This window comes from Erythrolamprus reginae, chromosome 1 (genome assembly GCF_031021105.1).
Source record: "Erythrolamprus reginae isolate rEryReg1 chromosome 1, rEryReg1.hap1, whole genome shotgun sequence".
Taxonomy (NCBI): domain Eukaryota; kingdom Metazoa; phylum Chordata; class Lepidosauria; order Squamata; family Dipsadidae; genus Erythrolamprus; species Erythrolamprus reginae.
In genome coordinates, this window is record NC_091950.1 from 231,427,804 (window position 1) to 231,449,934 (window position 22,131).

Here is a 22,131-nt window from a genome sequence, read left to right on the forward strand (position 1 = left end):
ATATTCTGACATGAGAACTTTTCAATCATCTTTGATTTAGTAGACTAAACCTCTATGTCAGAAGTCAGCATGCATTAACAGCAACATACAATTGGCCTATGAGAAAAAGAACTCTATCTCTACGTGCTAATTTAGAGAAATTAGTGAAGCAACCTGAAATTAAGACACAGTGGAGGGTGTCAGGGCCCACATGACATTTGCCACAGCCTGCTGTCTAGCACAGTTCTTTAAAGAAAGCAATAGCTAATTGGCCAAAAGCACAGTAGGTGAAGGGTTAAATACTTTAGCTGTTGGGCAGTTGGATTTTTTTTATATCTTTGCTGGAGGACCTTGTGTCTGCAGGCCATAGTCACATTATCAGCTGGAAATTGGATAAGGACAGCACAATGACAAATCCAGGTTGCTTGCAATAAGGTGCTAATCCCTTTGCTTTAATATCGAAGCAGCATGTAATGATGTTTGGACATCACTCCAGTTTACTGACGACCCCACTGGGGTTTGCAATAGAAGCGTACAACCACCTAACAAGGCATCAGCTGACTGCCGTCGTCAAAGCAACGGACATTGCAATCTAATCTTCCTTCCATCCCTTCCAGCTCCCAATAAGGCCCAGGTTATATAAGTGGCCCATCGATGCTTGGTAACTGGAATCAATTAACGTTAATTCGCACAATGCTATGATGTATTGTGATCACTTTCATTTCAGGAAAGGGGGAAAGAAATGGCTATAATTCACCTAAAATGAGGTTGTCTATGGTACTGAGGTATTAATTGGGTGTCCATATTAAATGGGAAAGGAGCAGAGCAGTGAAGGAAAAGTGGAAGGATGAGTGACTCTCTTGGCTGCTATTGACCTATCAGGAGAAGACAGTGCCCTTTTCCTTTGCTTTTATCTATTACAGTTTTCCCTATTGCGTGTCAAGTTGATGTATTATAAAAAATTCATTTGGTGACCTTTCACCCTCTTTGCAGATTAAACAATTTCACCAAGATGGCATCATTAAGAGGGCCTTGCATTTAATGATGATTTCTCTAAAAGGCCACGGAGATTCGATTTTAAGCTAACAGATTTATTGCACTATTATAACATATCGTAAAAAATTCTACCACCTACGGTCTAGTTTTAGGTTAGGAAACTGTTAGGAGTTTATGCGGAGTTTAAAAGCGGTATCACCTTGGGATATGCTACTGCACCGGTTGGCACATTCTCTCCCATGGCACAGGCCTGTTTATGTTAAATAAGTTATTGTTCCTCAGGTGCTAAATTTAAGGGGCAAAGTACAGACCTGCCTGGATCCACTTTTTAAGAGTCAAAATTAGATATTTAGGCCTGTAAAACTGTCAGAGTAAACCACAGTTTTGTTAATCTGTACAACATACAATTTCAGTTAAACGTAATGCTTTGAGGGAGCCCAAAAAAAGAGCCATCTGGTTACCATTAGCAACCACAGAATGACTGAAAGGGACATACTGCTCTGGGGTGAGAGACAGAGGGAGGTGGAATTCTACCGTGGGAACAAACTCATTTGTTCTGAAGCTCATTTATAAATACAAGTATTGTTCTTTCCATTATCACCCAAACTTTTGTGCTTCAGTATGAGAAGATATATCTAGTACCAAGAAGAAGATGAAGGGGAAAATAACAGCCAAAACGATAATAGCCAATACAAGATAAACCGACTGGCACTGTTGCCTACTAAGAAAGGCTCTACTAATAGAAAAAAAGAAAAGAGTCTAACCAAAAACTGGACAAAATGACCAGGAATATGGAATATGCTATAGGAATTTTCTTGCTCTGTGAATATCTGAACAAAACAGAATAACATAGTTGGAAGGGACCTTGGAGGTCTTCTAGTCCAAACCCCTGCTTAGGAAGACAACCCTACACCACTTCAGACAAGTGGTTATGCAACATCTTCTTTAAAACTTCCAGTATTGGAGCATTCACAACTTCTAGAAGCAAGTTGTTCCACTGATTAATTGTTTTGTCAGGAAATTTCTCCTTAGTTCTAAGTTGCTTCTCTCCTTGATTGGTTTCCATCCATTACTTCTTGTCCTGCCCTCCGGTGCTTTGGGGAATTGCTTCACTCCCTCTTCTTTGTGACAGTGCCTGAGATATTGGAGATAATAATAATAATAATAATAATAATAATAATAATAATAATAATAACAACAACAACAACAACAACAACAACAACACTATCATCTGTCCCCTAGTCCTTCTTTTCATTAAACTAGACATACCCAATTCCTGCAGCCATTCTTCATATGTTTTAGCCTCCAGTCCCCTAATTATCTTTGTTATTCTTCTCTCAAAGTCTCAGTATCTCTTTTACATCATGGCAACCAAAACTGGATGTAGTATTTCAACTGTGGCCTTACCAAATGGCATTAACACTTCACATGATCTAATAGATATCTAATATATCTAATAACCTATTTTTTGGTAACATTGATTTCTTGGTTTTTTAAAAACTGAGCCTTCAAGTCTGATCTCAATTAATTGCCAGAATCCAAAAGAAGATCTGCATTAAATAAGTGTACTCATATCATTTATCACTTCCCAGAATCTCTATACATAATATAGATTGTAATTTAATATTAATGCCTATGTACCAAGGAAGGGCAGCGCCGGACTTACCCGGCAGGCAGGCTTTGCTGGAGGGACCGGGAGACACGGTCCCTCATGGCGGCCGCCATTTTGGATCCCGGGCGAAGTCTCGCGATGCGAGACTTCGCTCGGGAGATCAGGGCCTGATTGGCCAGGCTCCTGATTGGTCCGGGCGGGGCCTGCTTGCCCTATATAAGGGCGAGCAGGCCCGGGGCTCTCCCTTTTCGCCCGGACTGCAGAGCTGAGCAGACGTTCGTCGGTCTGCTCGCGGCCGCCATTTTGGGGTTAGCCTTGTGCGAGGCGCCATTTTGTGGTCAGGTTTGGAGCGGAAAGAAAGCCTTGTACAAAAGCGGAGCCAGCATCGGCTGGGCTCCGCTCTGTTGGAGCCTTAGTCTCCCGGTGGTCGGGGGTCGTGAAGGGCTTTACCTGGGGCGGCAGGGGTACCTGGGAGGGTGCGTCCCTGCCTATAAAGGGCCCAGGAGCCAAGCGGTGGGCAGTGAGGCCTTGCTGCCACCGCTGGTGGGGGGGGAGGTTTGTCCCCTTGTGGCTGCACTGGTTAGGCCTGCTGCTTAAGACAGGCCTTGCCTTGGGGGTGCAGGCCTTGGGGGGTGCCCTCTTCCTGTTTATATTTTTCCTTTTGGTTAAAAAATAATATTAAATAAGCTCATGGCCCCTAAAAAGCGGCAAGCTCCGGCCCTCCCGGCCCAACCAGTGGTGCGGCCTAGGAGGGCTGCCAGGCCATCTGCCCGGGCTCGGGCTGTGGCTGGGGGGCCCCCGGGGGTGGTCCCGGTGGTGGTGGGGGGGTTTATGCCCACGGTCCCTCAACCAGAGGTTTCCCCTTCTCTTTCTTGGGCCAGGGTCCTGGAGCGGCTCGACGAACTGGAGCGGTGGCGGTCTGGTGCTGGCCCGGAGGGGCTTCCCATGACTGCTGCCGCAGCCTGGGGTGCCGACCCCGAAGAGGAGCCGGCCCAGGAAGGGCAGGTTGCCCACACCACGCAGCTGGCACCCACCGTGCAGATGGCCCCGGCGAGGCAGATGGCCCAGTCGGGGCAATGGTCAGCGTTGCAGGGACCATCAAGGATGGGCCCCCCGTGGATGGCTTCTACCCCTTACGGGGCAGGTGAGGTTGCACCACACGTAGGCACTTCACCGCTCCTTCCCGTGCAGGGTCCCGGGTTCATCCCGCCTGCAGTGGGGAGTGGCACCAGCTTCATGGGGGCTGCTGCGGGCACCTGTGGACAGGTCTGGTCCCCGCCGGCCCCGCCAGTAGGGGCCCCGGGGGTATCTTTCCCACCTGGGGCGGGGGTGGGGGGTTGGATCCCTCCTCAGTCGGCCATTATGCCACCGCCCCCTTTTGTGTATCCATCGGGGCTTGGTGTGCTGGGATCGGGGGCCACCACGGTGTGGGACCCGTTCGCCAGCATCAAGCCTGGGGCCATCCCTTGTGGGTTGCCCGCGACGCCTTTAGGCTACCATCTTCACCCGTCAGTGAAGGAGGCAATATGGCGGGGGGAGTATGTCAATCTTTTCTCCATTTTAAACAGGGAGGTCCCTAAACAGGACAAGGAGGTGGTCCCTGGGGAGAAGGTTAAGAAAACAAAGGTCACAAAGTGCTTCAGCTCTTGGCTGTACGCCTTTCTGACCTTTGCGTCGGTGGTAATTCAGAGGCAGCTGGGTAGGGCCGCTGCCTTGCTGAAATATATCGACCTCATTGCGAGGGCCCACTTTGAATATGGGGGTACAATATGGAGGCATTACGACAAGGGGTTCAGGATGCGTATTGCCCATGACCCCTACTTGCCCTGGGATATGGTGGTTCCGGACCTGTGGTTCCAGGCCACGCATATGTCAGGGTAGGATGGCTGTGATAGGACCGATAGCGGTCACTTTATGGAAGAGGAGCCCGTGACACCCGCGCCGGCCAAAGCCATGGCAAGTGCCGTCGGGAAAGGGGCCTCTTTGGTGTGTCACGAGTTCGCTGCAAAGGGGGCGTGTTTTCGTCCCATTTGCAGGTTTCGTCACGGCTGCGGGAGTTGTGGGGGGAACCATTCCGCAGCCGTGTGCCCCCGCCCCAAGAAGGGGGCTGAAAAGAAGGGCGGGGGTCCCCCAAAGCCTCCCCCACCTGTTGGGGGAAAAGGGGCCCAGCCCAATTGATTTGCGAGTGCTTGAGGGTTGGTTGGGTGACTACCACCCTCGCCAGAGAGCGGACGCTCTCTGGCTAGGCTTCTCTGAGGGGTTTCGGATCCCTTACACGGGTGTTAGGAAGGCCTTCATGTCTGACAACCTTAGGTCGGTTGTTGGTCATGAAGACATTGTTAGGGCGAAGATTCGGAAGGAGGTGGCCGAGGGCAGGGTCCTCGGGCCCTTCCCGGAACCGCCCTTCCCGAATCTTCGTGTGTCTCCTTTAGGTGTGGTCCCCAAAAAGGCGAGTGGTGAATTTAGGTTGATTCACCATTTGTCTTTTCCAAAAGGGGAGTCAGTGAATGACTTCATTCCTGACGAGCTGTGTTCAGTCCGGTATGCATCCTTTGATGCAGCCGTGACTATGGTTAGGAAGTGTGGGGTGGGAGCCCTTATGGGTAAATGCGACATTAAGTCGGCATTCCGGCTCCTCCCCATACACCCAGACGACTTTGAGCTGTTGGGCTTCCATTTCGAAGGGGGTTATTACGTGGACAGAGCCTTGCCCATGGGTTGCTCTGTCTCGTGCTCTCTTTTTGAGAGTTTTAGCACCTTTTTGGAGTGGGCGCTCAGGAGGCAAAGTGGTCTGGGTACGGTCGTTCACTACCTTGATGATTTCCTGTTGGCGGGGCCTGCGCATTCGGAGCAATGTTTTGCCCTGATGCGGGACTTCGAAGCCCTTTGTGCTCAATTGGGGGTGCCTTTAGCCTCTGAGAAGACCGAAGGCCCCGCCACCAGGATTACCTTTCTGTGTATTGAACTGGACTCAGAGGAGCAATCTTCTAGGTTGCCCCTGGAGAAGTTGGTCAAGATTAAAAGGAAGCTTGATGAGGTGCTGGGCTGCCGGAAGGTGACCCTACGGCAGCTTCAGGAATTGGCAGGCATTCTTAATTTTGCCTGTCGGGTAGTTGTTCCTGGTAGGGCTTTTTCCAGGAGGCTGTATGATGCGATGAAGGGGCTCCGTTTGCCCCATCATCGTACCCGCCTCTGCGCTGGGGTCAGGGCTGACCTCGGCGTGTGGCGGGAATTTTTGGTCAGGTTTAATGGTTTGTCTTTCTGGAGGCACGAGCTTCTTTTGGAAGCTGAGTTGCAGCTCTGCTCTGATGCCGCGGGGACTTGTGGTTTCGGGGTGGTGTTAGGTGACCAGTGGTGCTAGTCGGCATGGCCTCCGGAATGGAGTGCCTCTTCGTTGGTTAAGGACCTGACGTTCCTGGAGCTCTTCCCCTTAATAGTGGCCTTGGAGCTTTGGGGGGAGCAGTTTAGGGACAAGACTGTGCACTTTTGGTGTGACAACCTAGCGGTTGTCCATGTGGTGAATGCCCTGTCCTCTAAGAGCGAATGCCCTGTCCTCTAAGAGCGAATGGCTTGTCCGCCATTTTGTGCACAGGTCCTTGTCTCTAAACGCATTGTTTTTGGCTAAGCATGTCCCCGGGTTGGATAACGGGGTCGCTGATGCCTTGTCCTGTGGTCAGTTGTCCAGGTTTCGGACCCTGGCCCCGTGGGCCCGAGAGTTGCCAGAAGCGTTCCCCAGCCACCTCTGGAGTCTGGGAGGGATCCAGAGTGGTGGAGAGACGAGGCATCCCGGGCAATCTCCTTGTCTGTAGCGCCCGGCACCCTCAGGGCATACCAGCGTGCAGGTAAGGAGTTTGGGGAGTTCAGGCAGGGCAGGGGTTACCAGCTTAGTTGGCCTGTCCCTGTAGAGCACTTGGCCGAGTTTTGCGTCCAGCTTAGGCAGCGTGGCCTGTCAGTTAGGACGATCCGGTCCCGGTTAGCCGGCCTCGCCTTTCTGTCCAAGGCGGGGGGGTTTGCGGATCTTTCGGGTGACTTTCGCATCCGGAAGATGCTGGAGGGCTGGCTTAGGGAGCAAGCGGGGGCCCCGGGTGACACTCGTCAGGCTCTGACGGTGGAGCAGCTGTCTTTAATCAACGTGGTTTTTGACAGTCTGTGTTCCTCATTGTACGAGGCCCGTCTTTTTAGGGCAGCGACTTGTGTCATGTTTTTTGGGGCCCTTCGGGTCAGCGAGGCCATGGCCTCATCTCAGGCTGACACTTCGCTCCGAGCCTTCCAGTATGCTGATCTGGCCTTTAGACAAGGGGGGGTGTCCCTTGTAGTAAGGCGGTCTAAGACAGATCAGCTGCACAGAGGGGTTACTATCCAACTTAGTGCGGCCACCGACCAGTCGGTGTGTCCGGTGGCCGCCCTACAGCTTTATTGTGGTATGCGGGGGTCAGGTCCGGGGTACCTGTTTAGACATGGGGACGGGACCCCTCTGACCCGTTTCCAATTTTGGGCGCTAGTATCCAGGGCAATGGCCCAGGTGGGCATGGATCCCGCCGGTTATGGAACGCATTCGTTCCGCATCGGCGCCGCCACTAGCGCGGCACTTTCTGGTTTCCCGGCCCATCGGATTCGGGAGATCGGCCGCTGGCGGTCAGCGGCATATTTGGGTTATGTTAGGCCCGCTGAGGATCCCAGGCAGGGCTTAGGCTAGGTAACCTCTCTCTGTGTGTGTGTCCTCTTGCAGGTCCCCAGGCTAACATGAAACCGACGGCGCTGCTGTGTGGCCACAGCATGATTTTTTGGGCCGGCCGCTCGGCAGCCAGGAGCGCCATCGGGACCCAGCTGTCCCTGGGGCAGTGGGTCAGGGTTACCTGGATGGGCCGGAGAGGTATGCGGTGGGAGGGTCTCCTACCGGCGTTGCTGGGCGGTCAGCATTCTGTGGCTGCGCCCGGCAATATGGGGGGCGGCTCCTGGAGTCGCGCCCAAGTGGGTTTGGGTGGGCAGCGTCCTGTGGCCGCACCCAGGTGGCTGGTATTGCACTTAGGTGGCAATGACCTGTGCATACTGGGAGGCCTGGCGCTGATCATCCAGGCACGCAAAGACCTGCGAAGGCTTCGTGAGGTATGGCCCACCACGCAAGTGGTGTGGTCAGAAATATTACCTAGGCTTGTGTGGAGGGACGCCTCTTCCCTTAGGGCCATTCACCGGGCTAGGCGACGGGTGAATAGGGCTATGGGTAAAACAGTTAGGGAATTAGGTGGAGTGGTAGTGCCCCATCCCCTTATCACAATAGACCGGCCATGGCTTTACCGGGCCGATGGCGTTCACCTGTCTGAGCGGGGGAACGCCATCTTCTTACAGGACCTGCAGCGGTCTCTGCGTGAGCTGGCGCAGCTAGAGGGGGGAGTCGGGGGGCCAAGATAGAGATCTGACCCCCACTCCTGTGGCAGGTTAGGGGCGGAAAACTGGGGTGGTTTAGCAACCGCGCGTTCTCCCTTGGGCATCTTTGGGGATGATTGACAGGTTCTCCGCAAGCTCATGGAGGGAGTTTCTGCCTGAGCAGCTGGGGGGAACCTGTCTTTGGGTCCTGCACCTTTAATTCCCGGATTCCGGTTAGCCGGTGGGACCCCCCTCATGCACAGCATGGCAGGGTCGCAGGTGACGGCCTGGCCCTCACCTGGACTTGCATCGAGATACGCCCATGAGTTGCCCAGGAATGTTTTTTGGCATAACGTCATTTCCGCCCCGGAAGTAGTTGTTTGACCCTGCAGGTCCAGTTCCGGGTCATAGTTGATTATGCTAATTTATGCAAAGTATTGAATAAATTATGCAAATTTATGTTAATAAAAATGACCCAATTTAAATCCAGCTCTTGTGTCCGTGTCGTTACTCCGTCTCTCCAGCAAGGGCAGCGCCGGACTTACCCGGCAGGCAGGCTTTGCTGGAGGGACCGGGAGACACGGTCCCTCATGGCGGCCGCCATTTTGGATCCCGGGCGAAGTCTCGCGATGCGAGACTTCGCTCGGGAGATCAGGGCCTGATTGGCCAGGCTCCTGATTGGTCCGGGCGGGGCCTGCTTGCCCTATATAAGGGCGAGCAGGCCCGGGGCTCTCCCTTTTCGCCCGGACTTCAGAGCTGAGCAGACACCCACCCGCCCTCCACTATTTCGCAGTGTGCTTAGGGGTCGCCCTTAGGGGGCCGAATGGGAATTTTTTGCAGTTCTGCCTCTTAGCAGAGCTGTTTTTTCGCCCATTCCACACTGAGGTGATGGATGTGCGGTTAGGGGGTGCTTGCATTTATTAGGTTAATTGGCTTACCTTTGGTCATTTGGGTAGGCAGGTTAGGGGCGGAAAACTGGGGTGGTTTAGCAACCGCGCGTTCTCCCTTGGGCATCTTTGGGGATGATTGACAGGTTCTCCGCAAGCTCATGGAGGGAGTTTCTGCCTGAGCAGCTGGGGGGAACCTGTCTTTGGGTCCTGCACCTTTAATTCCCGGATTCCGGTTAGCCGGTGGGACCCCCCTCATGCACAGCATGGCAGGGTCGCAGGTGACGGCCTGGCCCTCACCTGGACTTGCATTGAGATACGCCCATGAGTTGCCCAGGAATGTTTTTTGGCATAACGTCATTTCCGCCCCGGAAGTAGTTGTTTGACCCTGCAGGTCCAGTTCCGGGTCATAGTTGATTATGCTAATTTATGCAAAGTATTGAATAAATTATGCAAATTTATGTTAATAAAAATGACCCAATTTAAATCCAGCTCTTGTGTCCGTGTCGTTACTCCGTCTCTCCAGCAAAGCAATGTCTTTCATTCTTGATAGAACAGTATATACATACACACACACACGCACACTCACACTATGTCTGTCTGTCTGCCTGCCTGCCTGCCTGCCTGCCTGCCTGCCTGCCTGCCTGCCTGCCTGCCTGCCTGCCTGCCTGCCTGCCTGCCTGCCTGCCTATCTATCTATCTATCTATCTATCTATCTATCTATCTATCTATCTATCTATCTTAAAATCCAAATCAAAAAGATATGACAAGGAGAATATTAAAAACCAAATGCTTCATCCATACCCATTAAAAATTTTAGACCTTTTCAAATAGGGAAAACATTGCCTTCCAGTCTATTACTACTGAATTTGATCCTTGATATTATTTGCCCAATCTCAAAAAAAGAAATGTCTTGAAAACCTAAAACAATTGGCCTGAGAAAGAATGGATAATAATAATAATAATAATAATAATAATAATAATAATAATAATAATAATTATTATTATTATTATTATTATTATTATTATTATTGGTTGCCGATCAATTTCCGGTCACAATTCAAAGTGTTGGTTTTGACCTATAAAGCCCTTCATGGTATCGGACCAGAATATCTCCGGGACCGCCTTCTGCCGCACGAATCCCAGCGACCGATTAGGTCCCACAGAATTGGCCTTCTCTGGGTCCCGTCAACTAAACAATGTTGTTTGGCGGGTCCCAGGGGAAGAGCCTTCTCTGTGGCGGCACCGACCCTCTGGAACCAGCTCCCCCCTGAGATTAGAACTGCCCCCACCCTCCTTGCCTTTCGTAAACTCCTTAAAACCCACCTCTGCCGTCAGGCTTGGGGGAACTGAGATAACTTCCCCAGGCCTATACTGTTTATGTATGGTATGTTGTGTGCATGTTTTTTAAATTATGGGTTTTTAGTTTTAATTATTAGATTTGTATTATATATTGTTTTCCATTACTGTTGTGAGCCACCCCGAGTCTACGGAGAGGGGCGGCATACAAATTTAATAAATAAATAAATAAATAATAATAATTTATTAGATTTGTATGCCGCCCTTCTCCGAAGACTTGGGACAGCTCACAACCACAATAATAACAATGTTACAATGGATGCCAAGTGGTTATTGAAACAGATGTCCATGTGCCGCCTCCATGTTGGTTGAGGCAGGCATTCCCTTGAGTACCATTTATTGGGGGTCAGGGGAAAGGGAGGATCTTGCCTTCTCTTTCTGCTCAAGATCCCCAAGGACAATTTGTGGGCCACTGTGTGACACAGAATGCTGGACTCGATGGACTTTGGCCTGATTCAGCATGGCTCTTCTTATGTTCTTAGGTAAGATTGGTAGATATAGCAAAAAGGGCAGCAATCTATTAATATATGTAGGGGTAAATTGGATGCAAGAAACTCATTCTGCTTAAACTAGAGGAAGTCTAAAGGGCTTGGAATTGGAAGGAATGTCTCATTCTTGCCTCTTGAACTCCTTACAGAAAATTATCCATCTATATGCATTTTAAAATTTACCATTCAATCATGTTTTTAAATTAAATTAAAATATGTTTTTAAATTAAATTAAATTTAAAATTTAAATTAAATTAACACATTTTAAATTAAAACATATGTTTTTAAATTAAAACATAAATAAATCATATTGATTTTTCATCTATCATCTCTCCCTCCCTCTCTGCAATAATGGTGAATCTCTCTCTCTCCATCTCACACTCTCTCTTTCTCTCTTTCTCTCCCTCCCTCTCTCTGTATCTTCTTTCTCTTTACATTCTGTATAATGGATTCATAATAGTAGAATTTATGTTTAGATAGATAAAGGCATTTGGTATTAAAATCCGTAATACTATTTTTCTGCCTTTGCAAAGTCAATGGGATTTCCAAGTTCCTTCTTTCAGATAGCAGCCCCAGGTGCTGAATGCCTACACTCAAATAACATGGATAATAACTACCCTGTGTATTCCTTAATGATTTATAGTCAGTTACTCATAGTTCTTGGCCTTCAAATGCTTTTTTTAGGTGGAGACAGGAGAAATAAAATGATGTATTGGCATTCTTATTGAGGGCTGAAAGAACCGATTCATATTGAAACTATTTTCTTGAGCAGAAAATTCTTTTTTAATATGACCACTCCATCTGGGGTGGGGGAAAATCTGTTAAATTACATACTTCACTAAAATAATTTTTCTGTTTATGTATGATACATTTCAATAATAGTTCTAAGAAGTCCTATATATAATTCTCTCCTAATATTCTGCAACTCAGTTTTCTATTCTGCTATATTATTCCTAAATGGTTATATCCGAAAGTAATAGGTATTTAAACTAGCCTTTTAAAAATGATTTCAGTTTGCCTCCTACTGTAATTTGCAAGGACAAAATCCTTGCAGACAAAGAACGTGGTAAATGCTTCAGAACGCAAAGGAATTCTGTTAAAGAAATTGAGTTAAACTAAAGTGAATTGGTTCTCAATAAATCCATTGTTTGTAGACATTTAAAGCAAACACCAGGAGAACTGAATAAATAGCTTTTATACTTTTCACTTTCATTTTGAGGCAATATCAAACCCCAAGTTACCACTCTGTAGCAGTGGATTAGAAGCATATATAAAAAGGATAATGACAAAAAGAATTGGAAAGGATGTGAGGTCATGTGGTCTCTAAATGAAGCATATTTTTATTCAAATACAAAAGATATTCCCACAGTGCTTCAGATTTACTCCTGAATACAAACTTAGTGGGGTGGCTATATATAGCTGTACATGGTACAGCTAAAAAAAATAAGAACCATAGTGTTGTTAAATAAATATAGTCAACCCAACTACCCCATATAATGTAATGTAATGTAATGCACATTACAAGAAGAATATTTTAGCTGTATGATGGAACAGGGAAAGTTTCTTCATAGTTCTATGTCACTTATATGTATCTTGCAAATTAATTGGATTTGATAATTAACATTCTTTTAGTTCTGAGGCATGCTAACTAGATGGATATTGTTCACACATTCTTTCTCCGGGTGTTTGGTAACAATCAATTTTTATTTATTTATTTGAAAGATTTATTGACTGTCCATAATACCATGCAATTGTTTCTGAAATAACCAACATTAATCATGGTTTTCTTTTTCTTTTTTAAAAATGTATTTTTCCTTGGTGAAGAAATGGAAGTAGCCCAACTTCATGGAGTTGCCTCTATGTCCGTCCTTACAGCATCTCTGTCTGGATTCAACCCTCCAATGGAGTGGTGGAAAGGCCACTTCTGAGGCAACCACAAGTTATTTTTCTGGACAAACAGGTAAGAAATCCAAAGACATACACTTCATATTTTAGATTAGACACTCATGTAGGATCTAGGGTGTTAGACAGGGTAAGTGGAAGAGGGAGATAGAAGTGACTTCAAAACAACAGCTCTTTTTATGGCAACTATTTACAACCTAGCAAAGGCTCTGTCTGACAGCAAGCCCAGGAGTAGGCAAAGTTGGCTCTTCTATGACATGTGGACTTCAACTCCCAGAGTTCTTGAGCTAGCATGATTGGCTCTGGAATTCTGGGAGTTGAAATCCACAAGTCATAGAAGAGCCAACTTTGCCTACCACTGGTCTAGCCAATCAGCAGTCAGTATTTCCCCCCCATGATGGAGAACCTGACTTAAGCCTATGTGTGCTTCGGTCTGAGAATATAACAAAGGGCTCCTAGATTTGTTTATTTTTTTAAAAAATGTTGAACTTCTTGGATATTGTTATAATTAGGCTAAATTGGAATATGTTGTAATTAGAGGGGAAATAAAGGAAATTCCAGATAAATTGGTCAACAGGTTCCACACAATCTCTTCATATTTGGCCTTTCAGAAATAATATTAATTGTAGTTCAGGAATCTTGCATTTCTACTACTCTCCCCAATAGCTGCCAAAATTTGTTGTAGGTTCCCATTATGTTACCTACCATTCCCACTGTTTCCACAACTCACAATGAACACACATGTACACAAACACACACGCACACACACACATGGACAGAAAGAGGGAGAGGGATAAAGAAAAGGAGAGAGGGAGAAATTTGAACCACACATGTATGCATGCACACATTTACACAGAGAGAGAGAGAGAGAGAGAAGGAAAGGGAAAAGGAGAGAGGGAGAGGGATAAATTTGTGACTACAAATTTCAATATAATTTCCTTTCATCCTCTTTGCAACTGATAGCAAATTTTCTGCAAGACATTACAAAAAGCTTAAAATTAGGAGAAGACTTGTTTAACCTTCCTAGAAGGCAGAAACCTTGGAAGACATGGGGAGTGAGGCTGGATTACGTAATTTGAGATTATGCAGGCTTCATCTCTTCTGCAACTGTTGGTTTAGACAATTCTCTCTGCTCCTCATTTACACACTGTATCACTAATATATGCTACTTAAATTAAAAGAGGAGAGTGTCAACAATGACTCTGGAAAAAATGTGCCTTCAGTTTACAAAAATAACTACATGGCTATTTTATATTTTTGCTGCCTGAAATCATAGCAGAATAAAGCAGAATGTGAAACTCAGGGCAGGGTGCTATCTGATTAGTGGCAGAGATATTTCTTGTTTAAAAGGATGGCTCCAATATTATTTCTCTGAGCATGCAAGACTAATAAATTATTATTATTATTATTATTGTTGTTGTTGTTGTTGTTATTGTTATTATTATTTGACTAGCTGTGTTGAATAGCATGAATTGATATACAGTACTTCATTAAAATCACCTTTTTTAAACTCAAAAATGGTGAAATAGAGAAGAAAGTGAAACTGAAACAGTCCTGATTTGTTTTTATAATAAGCCTTTTTCAATATTTATGGAGACATTTCCAGAGCAATTTATTGTATTTATTTCTATTTGTCCTTTCATAATGCAGTTTTAAGAAAATATTACAATTAACATATCAAGGATTGTTCTATAGATTTTTAAAAAATATTCAGGGGTGGGTTTCTCCCAGTTCGAAGTAGTTCACCTGAACCAATAGCGGTTTTGATAATGTCACCGAACTGGATCGGTCAGTGCTGGTCTGTGGGTGCCACCATCTCTGTCTCTCTCTGTCTCTCTCTGTCTCTCTCTCTCTCACTCTTTTAAATTTTCCTTCTGAACATGCACAGAAGCCAAGTTCTGGCACTGTATGTGCAATCACCTTCTTTTTTTGGCTTTGTTTTTTTTATTTTTTTCATATGTTTTTATTACGGCGCATGCGTGCAAAGTGCATGCGCACCCACAATAGGAAGGAGTGAACTGGCAGCGAGGTAAGTTGGAACCCACCCCTAATTCAGTTGATTAGCTCTGTAATATGATCCTTAATAAAAGTATAGTAGTAAAAGCATAAAAGATAAAATGACAAATAACAACAGATTCTTTCTTTCTTTCTTTTCTCTCTCTCTCATTCTCCCTCCCTCCCTTCATTCCTCCACTTTCTTTCCATCTTTCTTTCCATCTCTCCCTTCCTCCCTCCCTTCCTTCTATCTTCCTTCCTTCTTTCCAGGGACGGAGAATTGTGCCTTTAGGTTTCCCCTCCAAACCATGGATTGTGACATCTTACCTCAAAAACCAACCAGAAATTATGTTGAAAGGTTTGGATATGCATCACTGATATGAAATTGTTGTTGTTGTTTTTATATATTGTAAGCTGCCCCGAGTCCTCGGAGAGGGGTGGCATATCAATCAATCAAACAAACAAACAAACAAACAAACAAACAAGAAATGAAATGAACAAAAGAATAGCAATATAAGAAGCTAGTAATAGGAGGAAACCCACAAAATCCAAAATTATCAAGCAACTACAATCAAGCACTGTAGATACAGTATATACACTTGTTGAACTAGAAATATTTCCATTTTATCAACATAACCTAAATAAGAAATCCCCTGCTAGGATGCTGAGGACTATTGTAGCTGAGCTTCGGATATCCAGATAAGGGCCGTTGGCCTCTTACCGGGCTGGCGGTGTTTGCGGTGTGGGCAGGGAAGGAGGCCGCCATCTTGGGGTGGAGCCTGCGGCCCTATGTCATTACCGGGGGGCCGCAGTGTCATCATCGCAGTGCGCAGGGCACCGATTGGCTGAGGAGCGGCCAGGGAGGCGCCCTATATAAGGGGCCTGCTCCTCTTTGTCTCCCTGTCTCCAGGTCAGATATCCAGATAACTACTGAATGGCAGCAGAGTTAGGATTTTTTGCTTTCTTTCCTTCCATCTTGTAGTCACTTAGATTTATGGAGTCCAGATCTGAAAGCTTTAACGGAGCCACCATTAAGAAAGTTTTTACAAATATTCTCTTACCTGTGAATGCAACATTTATTAGAAGAGGTCTTATAATAAAAGATGAGCAAATTCATGCAAGGGAAATTTTTTTTTTTAAAAAAAAAGATGTCATGCTGTAACATTTCAAAGATAATAAGTGGTAATCTGAAGTGTGCTCAGAAATGGAATGTCAGTAAGCTCAGTATCTGTCTTGTAAACCCAAGAAATGCTCAAACTTTGGTATCATATAAACATGTACTAGCATGTACTCATAATAGTCTGAAACTCTACCATCCTTAATCTATAGCTATTAGTTTTAAGTTTTTTATCAGTTTGGGTACTGCCTCAGTCACTAAAATAATTCAATGCAGCTTGAAGAGATTCAAGACACCACCTTTAGCCAGGTAGAAATCTTTATAAAAAATACCAAATTGGCATACTTCATCCAAGATCAATAAAATGTTTAGAAATTGTCTGAATTCACTAAAGTACATACAATTCTCCCTATATCAATCAATACTACAAATGTTCTCCTACAGTAGGTTCTAAGTGAAATGTTCTTTAGCCTCTTATGTTTTGGGATGTTCAGCAATTAATGATTTGTCAGAACTCGTTGTACAGTTTGACAGGACAAGATAGGGACCTAGGAAGTGAATATTCTTTTTCTTCACAAAGTTACACTGGAAAAGAAAATATAGAGTAGAACAGTGATCTCAATGATTTCAGTATAAAGAGGGCAGAAAAGGTTAGTGTTAAAGTCTGCCTCTGCTTCCCACTCAGACGTAATTAAATCCTTAAGACAAAAACATGCTGAATTAAGTATTTTTGCTCCTTTCAAAATGGTGGCTACTTGTTATTAAGTACAACTCATTGTGACACCACCATGCTTGCTGTGCTATTGAAAAACAAGAAGTAAATAAGCGTCAGCAGCAGCAACAGACCTGCTTTCCTTGAAGATGCAAGTTGACTTTGCATATGTGAGTCCTGATCATTCCAAGGGCTGTGTAAGCCAGATAGGTGGATATGTGGCTGATTGAGAATAGAGAAAAGGAATTCAGTATGCAAATGTCTTTCAATTATACATTTAATGATCCCCAGTGCCCCCCTTGTGGTCTTTTAAGCAATGAATGTAATGGCCTTATTGCTGTGACTGATATTAACCTTGGCAGTTGCTCAGCTGGATTAAGCTGGTCTTATGCCAAGGAAGCCAATGAGGTAATTGTGATTTACATGCTGGCTGATGACATCAACCGCACTGCTCGTTTCACTGGGTGGACATTTGTCTGCTAGGAAAGAATGGTAAACACCTGGAGCATTTTTTTCCTGGACAGGTGCTAAATTGAGATACTAACTATTTGTCATAGCCGTGGCAACCATAATCCAGACAATAAAATACTTCATATGCAATCTCTTGAATAACTCAGCATCATTATTTATTATACAATAATTTTTCTAATTCCCCCCCCTAAATTATGAAATTACTTTTTCTTCTTTGTTCCAACTGAAAATATTTTAATCCTTGGAAAAAGGAATGGAAAGAAGAAAACTAATGCAAGAAGAAGGCTCAAATAAAGGACAGTCACTAAACAGGATTGAGGCTGTTTGTGTGTGTGGGCGGGGGGGAGCATTCTTTAAAAGAAACATACATCAAATTAATGGACAATAAACTCCAGGAATAAAAGAAGAGTGCTGTACAGATGTTTGCTATGTAATCATTTGCTGCATTTATTCCTTTGACAAATGCCCAAACCTATAACAATTATAGATTGTTGTAACTAGCATTTCAAGAAAATTATCTGCCACACAGACTCAGCCTGCTTCCTCTGACAGCCGCCAAACTGCTTTTTGCAAAGTAGTTTAGCTCCAAATTAGCTCTTTACAGCATTAAATACCAGCTTGCCAGGATATCTTTGAGATATATCCATATATATCCATAATATTCTGAGATTTGAAGCATATGTGCCAGAAAGCTGAGATCACCTCCTTTGGAAAATACAGTATATATTACTCTGGGGTTCATGTCAGTTTCAGAAATGTCAGTCTTAAACCCTTCCAGTGATGCTGATGTTAGGATCCTTTGGAAAATTGGCACTTCTATAAATTGAGAATGTTATGTGTGGAAAAGATGTTATGATAGCCAAATAATTATATGATAATTTAAGATGCTGAAATCCCAAATAACTTACTTCTCAGAAATCCATGTTTTCATGGTTTCCCCATTAAAAACATTGGTATTTTTTAAAAAAATGATGTGATGTTATATCTACAAAATTAATCTCTTACTTTTTTAACAACAGTGTAGCTTTTAGGTTTCTAAAATTCCTATCACTTTAGTCTTCCTCTATGTACTGCAAAGTCTTAATTTGACAAGCCCATCTTTATTAATGCATTGTGCTGTACATGAGGGTTTTTATTTATTTATTTATTTATTTATTTATTTATTTTATTTTATTTTATTTTTTTATTTTTTTTATTCTTTGTCCAATATACAATACATATAAAGGAGAATAGACATTAAGTAATATATATAATGATAGAAAGTAAGAAAGAAGAGAGGTTGGAGGAAAGGAGAGAAAATGTATGATATATGAGATAAGGAAAGAAGATTGGACAGGGGACGATAGGCACATCAGTGCACTTATGTACGCCCCTTACTGGCCTCTTAGGAACCTGGAGAGGTCAATCGTGGAGAGTCTTAGGGAGAAATGTTTGGGGCTGGGGGCTGACACCACTGAGTCTGGCAATGAGTTCCACGCTTTGACAACTCGATTGTTAAAGTCATATTTTTTACAGTCAAGTTTGGAGCGGTTGATGTTAAGTTTGAATCTGTTGCGTGCTCTTGTGTTGTTGCTGTTGAAGCTGAAGTAGTCATTGACCGGAAGGACGTTGTAGCATATGATCTTGTGGGCAATGCTTAAATCGTGTTTTAGGCATCACAGTTCTAAGCTTTCAAGATCCAGGATAGTTAGTCTATTTTTGTAAGGTATTCTGTTACGAGTGGAGGAGTGAAGGGCTCTTCTGGTGAAGTACCTTTGGACGTTTTCGAGAGTGTTGATGTCTGAGATGTGGTGTGGGTTCCAGACAGATGAGCTGTATTCGAGAATGGGTCTGGCATAGGTTTTGTAGGCTCTAGTCAGTAGTTAGAGATTGCCAGAGCAGAAGCTATGTAGGATCAGGTTAACAACTCTGGAAGCCTTCTTGGCAATATTGTTGCAGTGGGCTTTAGCACTTAGGTCATTTGATATTAGTATTCCAAGGTCTTTTACTGAGTGTGGGTTGGCTGTGAGAATTTGTTTATTCAGTTCATAAGTGTGGTTTGGATTCTTTTTGCCTATGTGGGGGGTAGAGCATTTGTTGGTTGATATTTGAAGTTGCCAGGTGTTAGACCAATCTGAGACAAAGTTGAGGTCTTTTTGGAGAGTGGGTGTGTTGTCGGTGGTGTTGAAAAGTTTCACATCATCGGCAAAAAGCACACAGTTGCTTGCGATATTATCACAGAGGTCATTGATGTATAGGATGAAAAGAGTAGGACCTAGTACGCTGCCTTGGGGAACGCCGCTTTTGACAGGGACGGGGGAGGAGATGGCGCTTCCGATTTTGACAACTTGTTGCCTGTTTGACAGGAAAGCAGTAATCCAGTTGTGGAGGAGTCCTGAGATGCCATAGGATTTGAGTTTTAGAAGAAGTTTGTCGTGAACCACTGAGTCAAAGGCTTTGCAGAAGTCGATGTAGATTGCATCGATGGATTTTCCTTGATCAAGGTGGGTAGTCCAGATGTTTTTGCAGTGAAGTAGTTGAAGGTTGCAGGATAGTTTCTTTCTGAATCCAAATTGTTTTTTTGATAGTAGGTTATTAGATTCTAAGTAAAGGGTGATTGATCTATTTATAATTGATTCCATGATTTTACAAGGGACGCAGCATAGTGATATTGGTCTGTAGTTGTCAACTAGTGATGGGTCTCTTTTTTTGAAAATTGGGATGACTACTGCTTTTGACCACAACTTGGGGAGAGTGCTGGTCCTGAAGGATTTTTGGAAGATAATGCTTAGGGGTTCAGCTATGGTAGAAGAAAGTTTTCTTAGGAAGTATGCACAAAGGCCGTCTGGTCCAACGGATAGGGAAGGTTTGAGATCACGGATTGCTTTTTCAATGTGGTCTATAGTGAAGATGATTTGGGTTAGGTTTTTTAATGAGTTTGGAGTGCGATTTGCGAAGAGGGGGGATGAGCCATTACTGTTAACAAAAACGGAGCCAAAAAAGGAGTTGAAGAGGTTAGCTTTGGATGGGTCATCGTGGTATTGTTTGTTGTTGGGACCTACGAGAGGTGGAATAGGTCTGGAGTCGTTAAGTTTGTTGTTGACACAGTTGTAGAAGGCACGGTTAGATTTGGTGCGTAGGAGGTTTTCCTCTTGTTCACTGTGAAAGTTGAGACATTCTACTTTTATTTGTTGGCATATGCTTCTGTAGCGGCTTTTGAAGTTGGTTACTGGGCCTTTTTTGTTTCTACGCCAGAGGGATCTGTTTTTGGTTTGTAGTTTCTTTATCGAGACTGGTACGTTATTTTTTCGTTTTCTTCTAGGAGAGGTGAGTGGAACATGCAGATCTATAAGTTTATTAATTTGGTGTAAGAATGTGTTGTAGAGGTCATCAGTTGTGATGCAGTTAGAGAACAAGGATTGCCAATTAATAAATGAGAGGTTGGCGTCTATGAGTTCGTAGTTGGCATTCCTGAAATTGTACTTAGGTGCTGCGTTGTTCTGTTGAGTGTTATGATGGCGTAGGTTGAGGTTGAAGTTGATCATACTATGGTCGCTGTTGGAGAAAGGTTCTATGATATGCAGTCCATAAATAGCACTTTTGCTATTACAGAATATGAGGTCGAGACAGTTGCTGAGTCTGGTATTGTTTGAGACTAATTGTTCCAATCCTAGGCTGGTGACGGTGTTGTAAATGGCAGTATGTATAGGTTCGGTGGAGCATTCATTTAGTGTCCAGTTGATGTGTGGTAGGTTGAGGTCACCTAGGAAGATAAAGGGATGGGGGCAGGAGGATGCCCATGTAAGTAGGGAGGTTACTTTTGATGCATGGGTAGTGTCGTAGTTTGGAGCTCTGTAGCACAGTAAAAAGCGGAGAGTAGTGTTGAGAGAAAGATCTCAGATTAAGGTTTCAGGAAGGAATAAATCATGTGCAACTTGAATGTTTTTTAGATTGAGTGAGCTTTTATAGAATATGGCTACACCACCTCCTTTGCGAGGTTCGCAGTCGGACCGGAAAACCAGGTAGTTATTTTGTGTGATGATGGAGTCAGGATAGGAACAATTCAGCCATGTTTCACAAACAAAGATTATATCAAATGAGTTGGTGTCAAGAAGAAGAAGGAATTCTGATAACTTATTGATTAAACTTCTTGCATTGATTAGTTTACATTTGAGGTTGAATTTGTGTACAGGAAGGGGACTGGGATGGGTTGAGTTGAAGTAGGATTGAGGCGAGGTAGTAAGGGGCGCGTATTCCTATTCATTGCTGGAGGTGCTGGGGAGGTCAGATTGTTGAGGAGGGATGGTGGGTGGAGAAGTGTGGGATGGTTGAGGAGGGGGAGTGGGTTTGGAGATGAAGGAAGGGTTGGAGGTGCTGGGGAGGTCAGATTGTTGATGAGGGATGGTGGAAAAGTTGTTGAAGATCACACCTGGAAACCTCAGTTGGTCTAGACTGCAGCACTGTGTGTAGCAGAGGTGGGTTTCAGCAGGTTCTGACAAATCTGGAGAACTGGTAGTGGAAATTTTGAGTAGTTCAAGAACTGGTAAATATCACCTCTGACTGGCCTTTCTCCCATCTATTCTCTGCCTCCTGAGTCCCAGCTGGTCAGGAGGAAATCAGGATTTGCAGTAATCTTCCCCTGCCATGCCCACGAAGCCACATCCATGAAGCCACGGCCACAGAACCAGTAGTAAAAATATTGAATCCCACCATTGGTGTATCCCACTACATTTGTCCATGTAAACCTCTGTTTAATTTTAGACTATCTACAGTTGACCTCACCCATTCCTAAGAGGTCTGTTAGAGCGTGCATAAGGGCACCATTGTGCCTACCATCCCTAATTTACCTGTACCTACTTTACTTTTGTTTATGTCTATACCTTACCTACTATCTTGTACCTGTTTTGACAAAATGAATGAATGAATCTGTGTGTGTTTGTGTTTGTGTGTGTGTGTGTATGGTATCACTATCAATATTGTGTAGTATCATTATCAATATTGTCACTATCGTACATGAAGTTTAATAGCAGTTAATAATCAAGCATGGATATAAATTATTTTCAGGTAACACAAGAGTAAAGGTCCAAGATGGACAGGCTAGCTTTCAGAATTTGATTGTGTCCAGCTCTTGCTTTGACTGCCACCTCATTTTCAAAGTTACTTCTCCTCCAGGTAAGATGCTTATCTAGTAAAAAAACCTAATAGATATCATATAACAAACATTTTTTTTTTGAATTAAGCAGGCAAGGCATAAGATGAAAGCCTTCTCA

General features: G+C 44.4%; 1 protein-coding gene across 8 annotated transcripts in view; it reads left to right on the forward strand.

Annotated features, from left to right (window-relative positions):
- The window catches only part of PKHD1 (PKHD1 ciliary IPT domain containing fibrocystin/polyductin), a 359,271-nt gene that overhangs the window by 324,003 nt on the left and 13,137 nt on the right, over window positions 1-22,131 (forward strand). For 7 of the 8 annotated variants that reach the window (XR_011557350.1, XM_070732513.1, XM_070732506.1 and 4 more), the window contains 3 exons: window positions 12,510-12,645; window positions 14,853-14,940; window positions 21,926-22,033. Coding sequence is in view for 7 of the 8 variants with exons in the window: in XM_070732513.1 (XP_070588614.1) it covers window positions 12,510-12,645; window positions 14,853-14,940; window positions 21,926-22,033 (332 nt within the window). In the remaining variant the exon portion in view is untranslated. Of the gene's footprint in view, window positions 1-12,509; window positions 12,646-14,852; window positions 14,941-19,227; window positions 19,359-21,925; window positions 22,034-22,131 lie in introns of those variants that run through there. The other variant, XM_070732512.1, reaches the window with a different exon arrangement.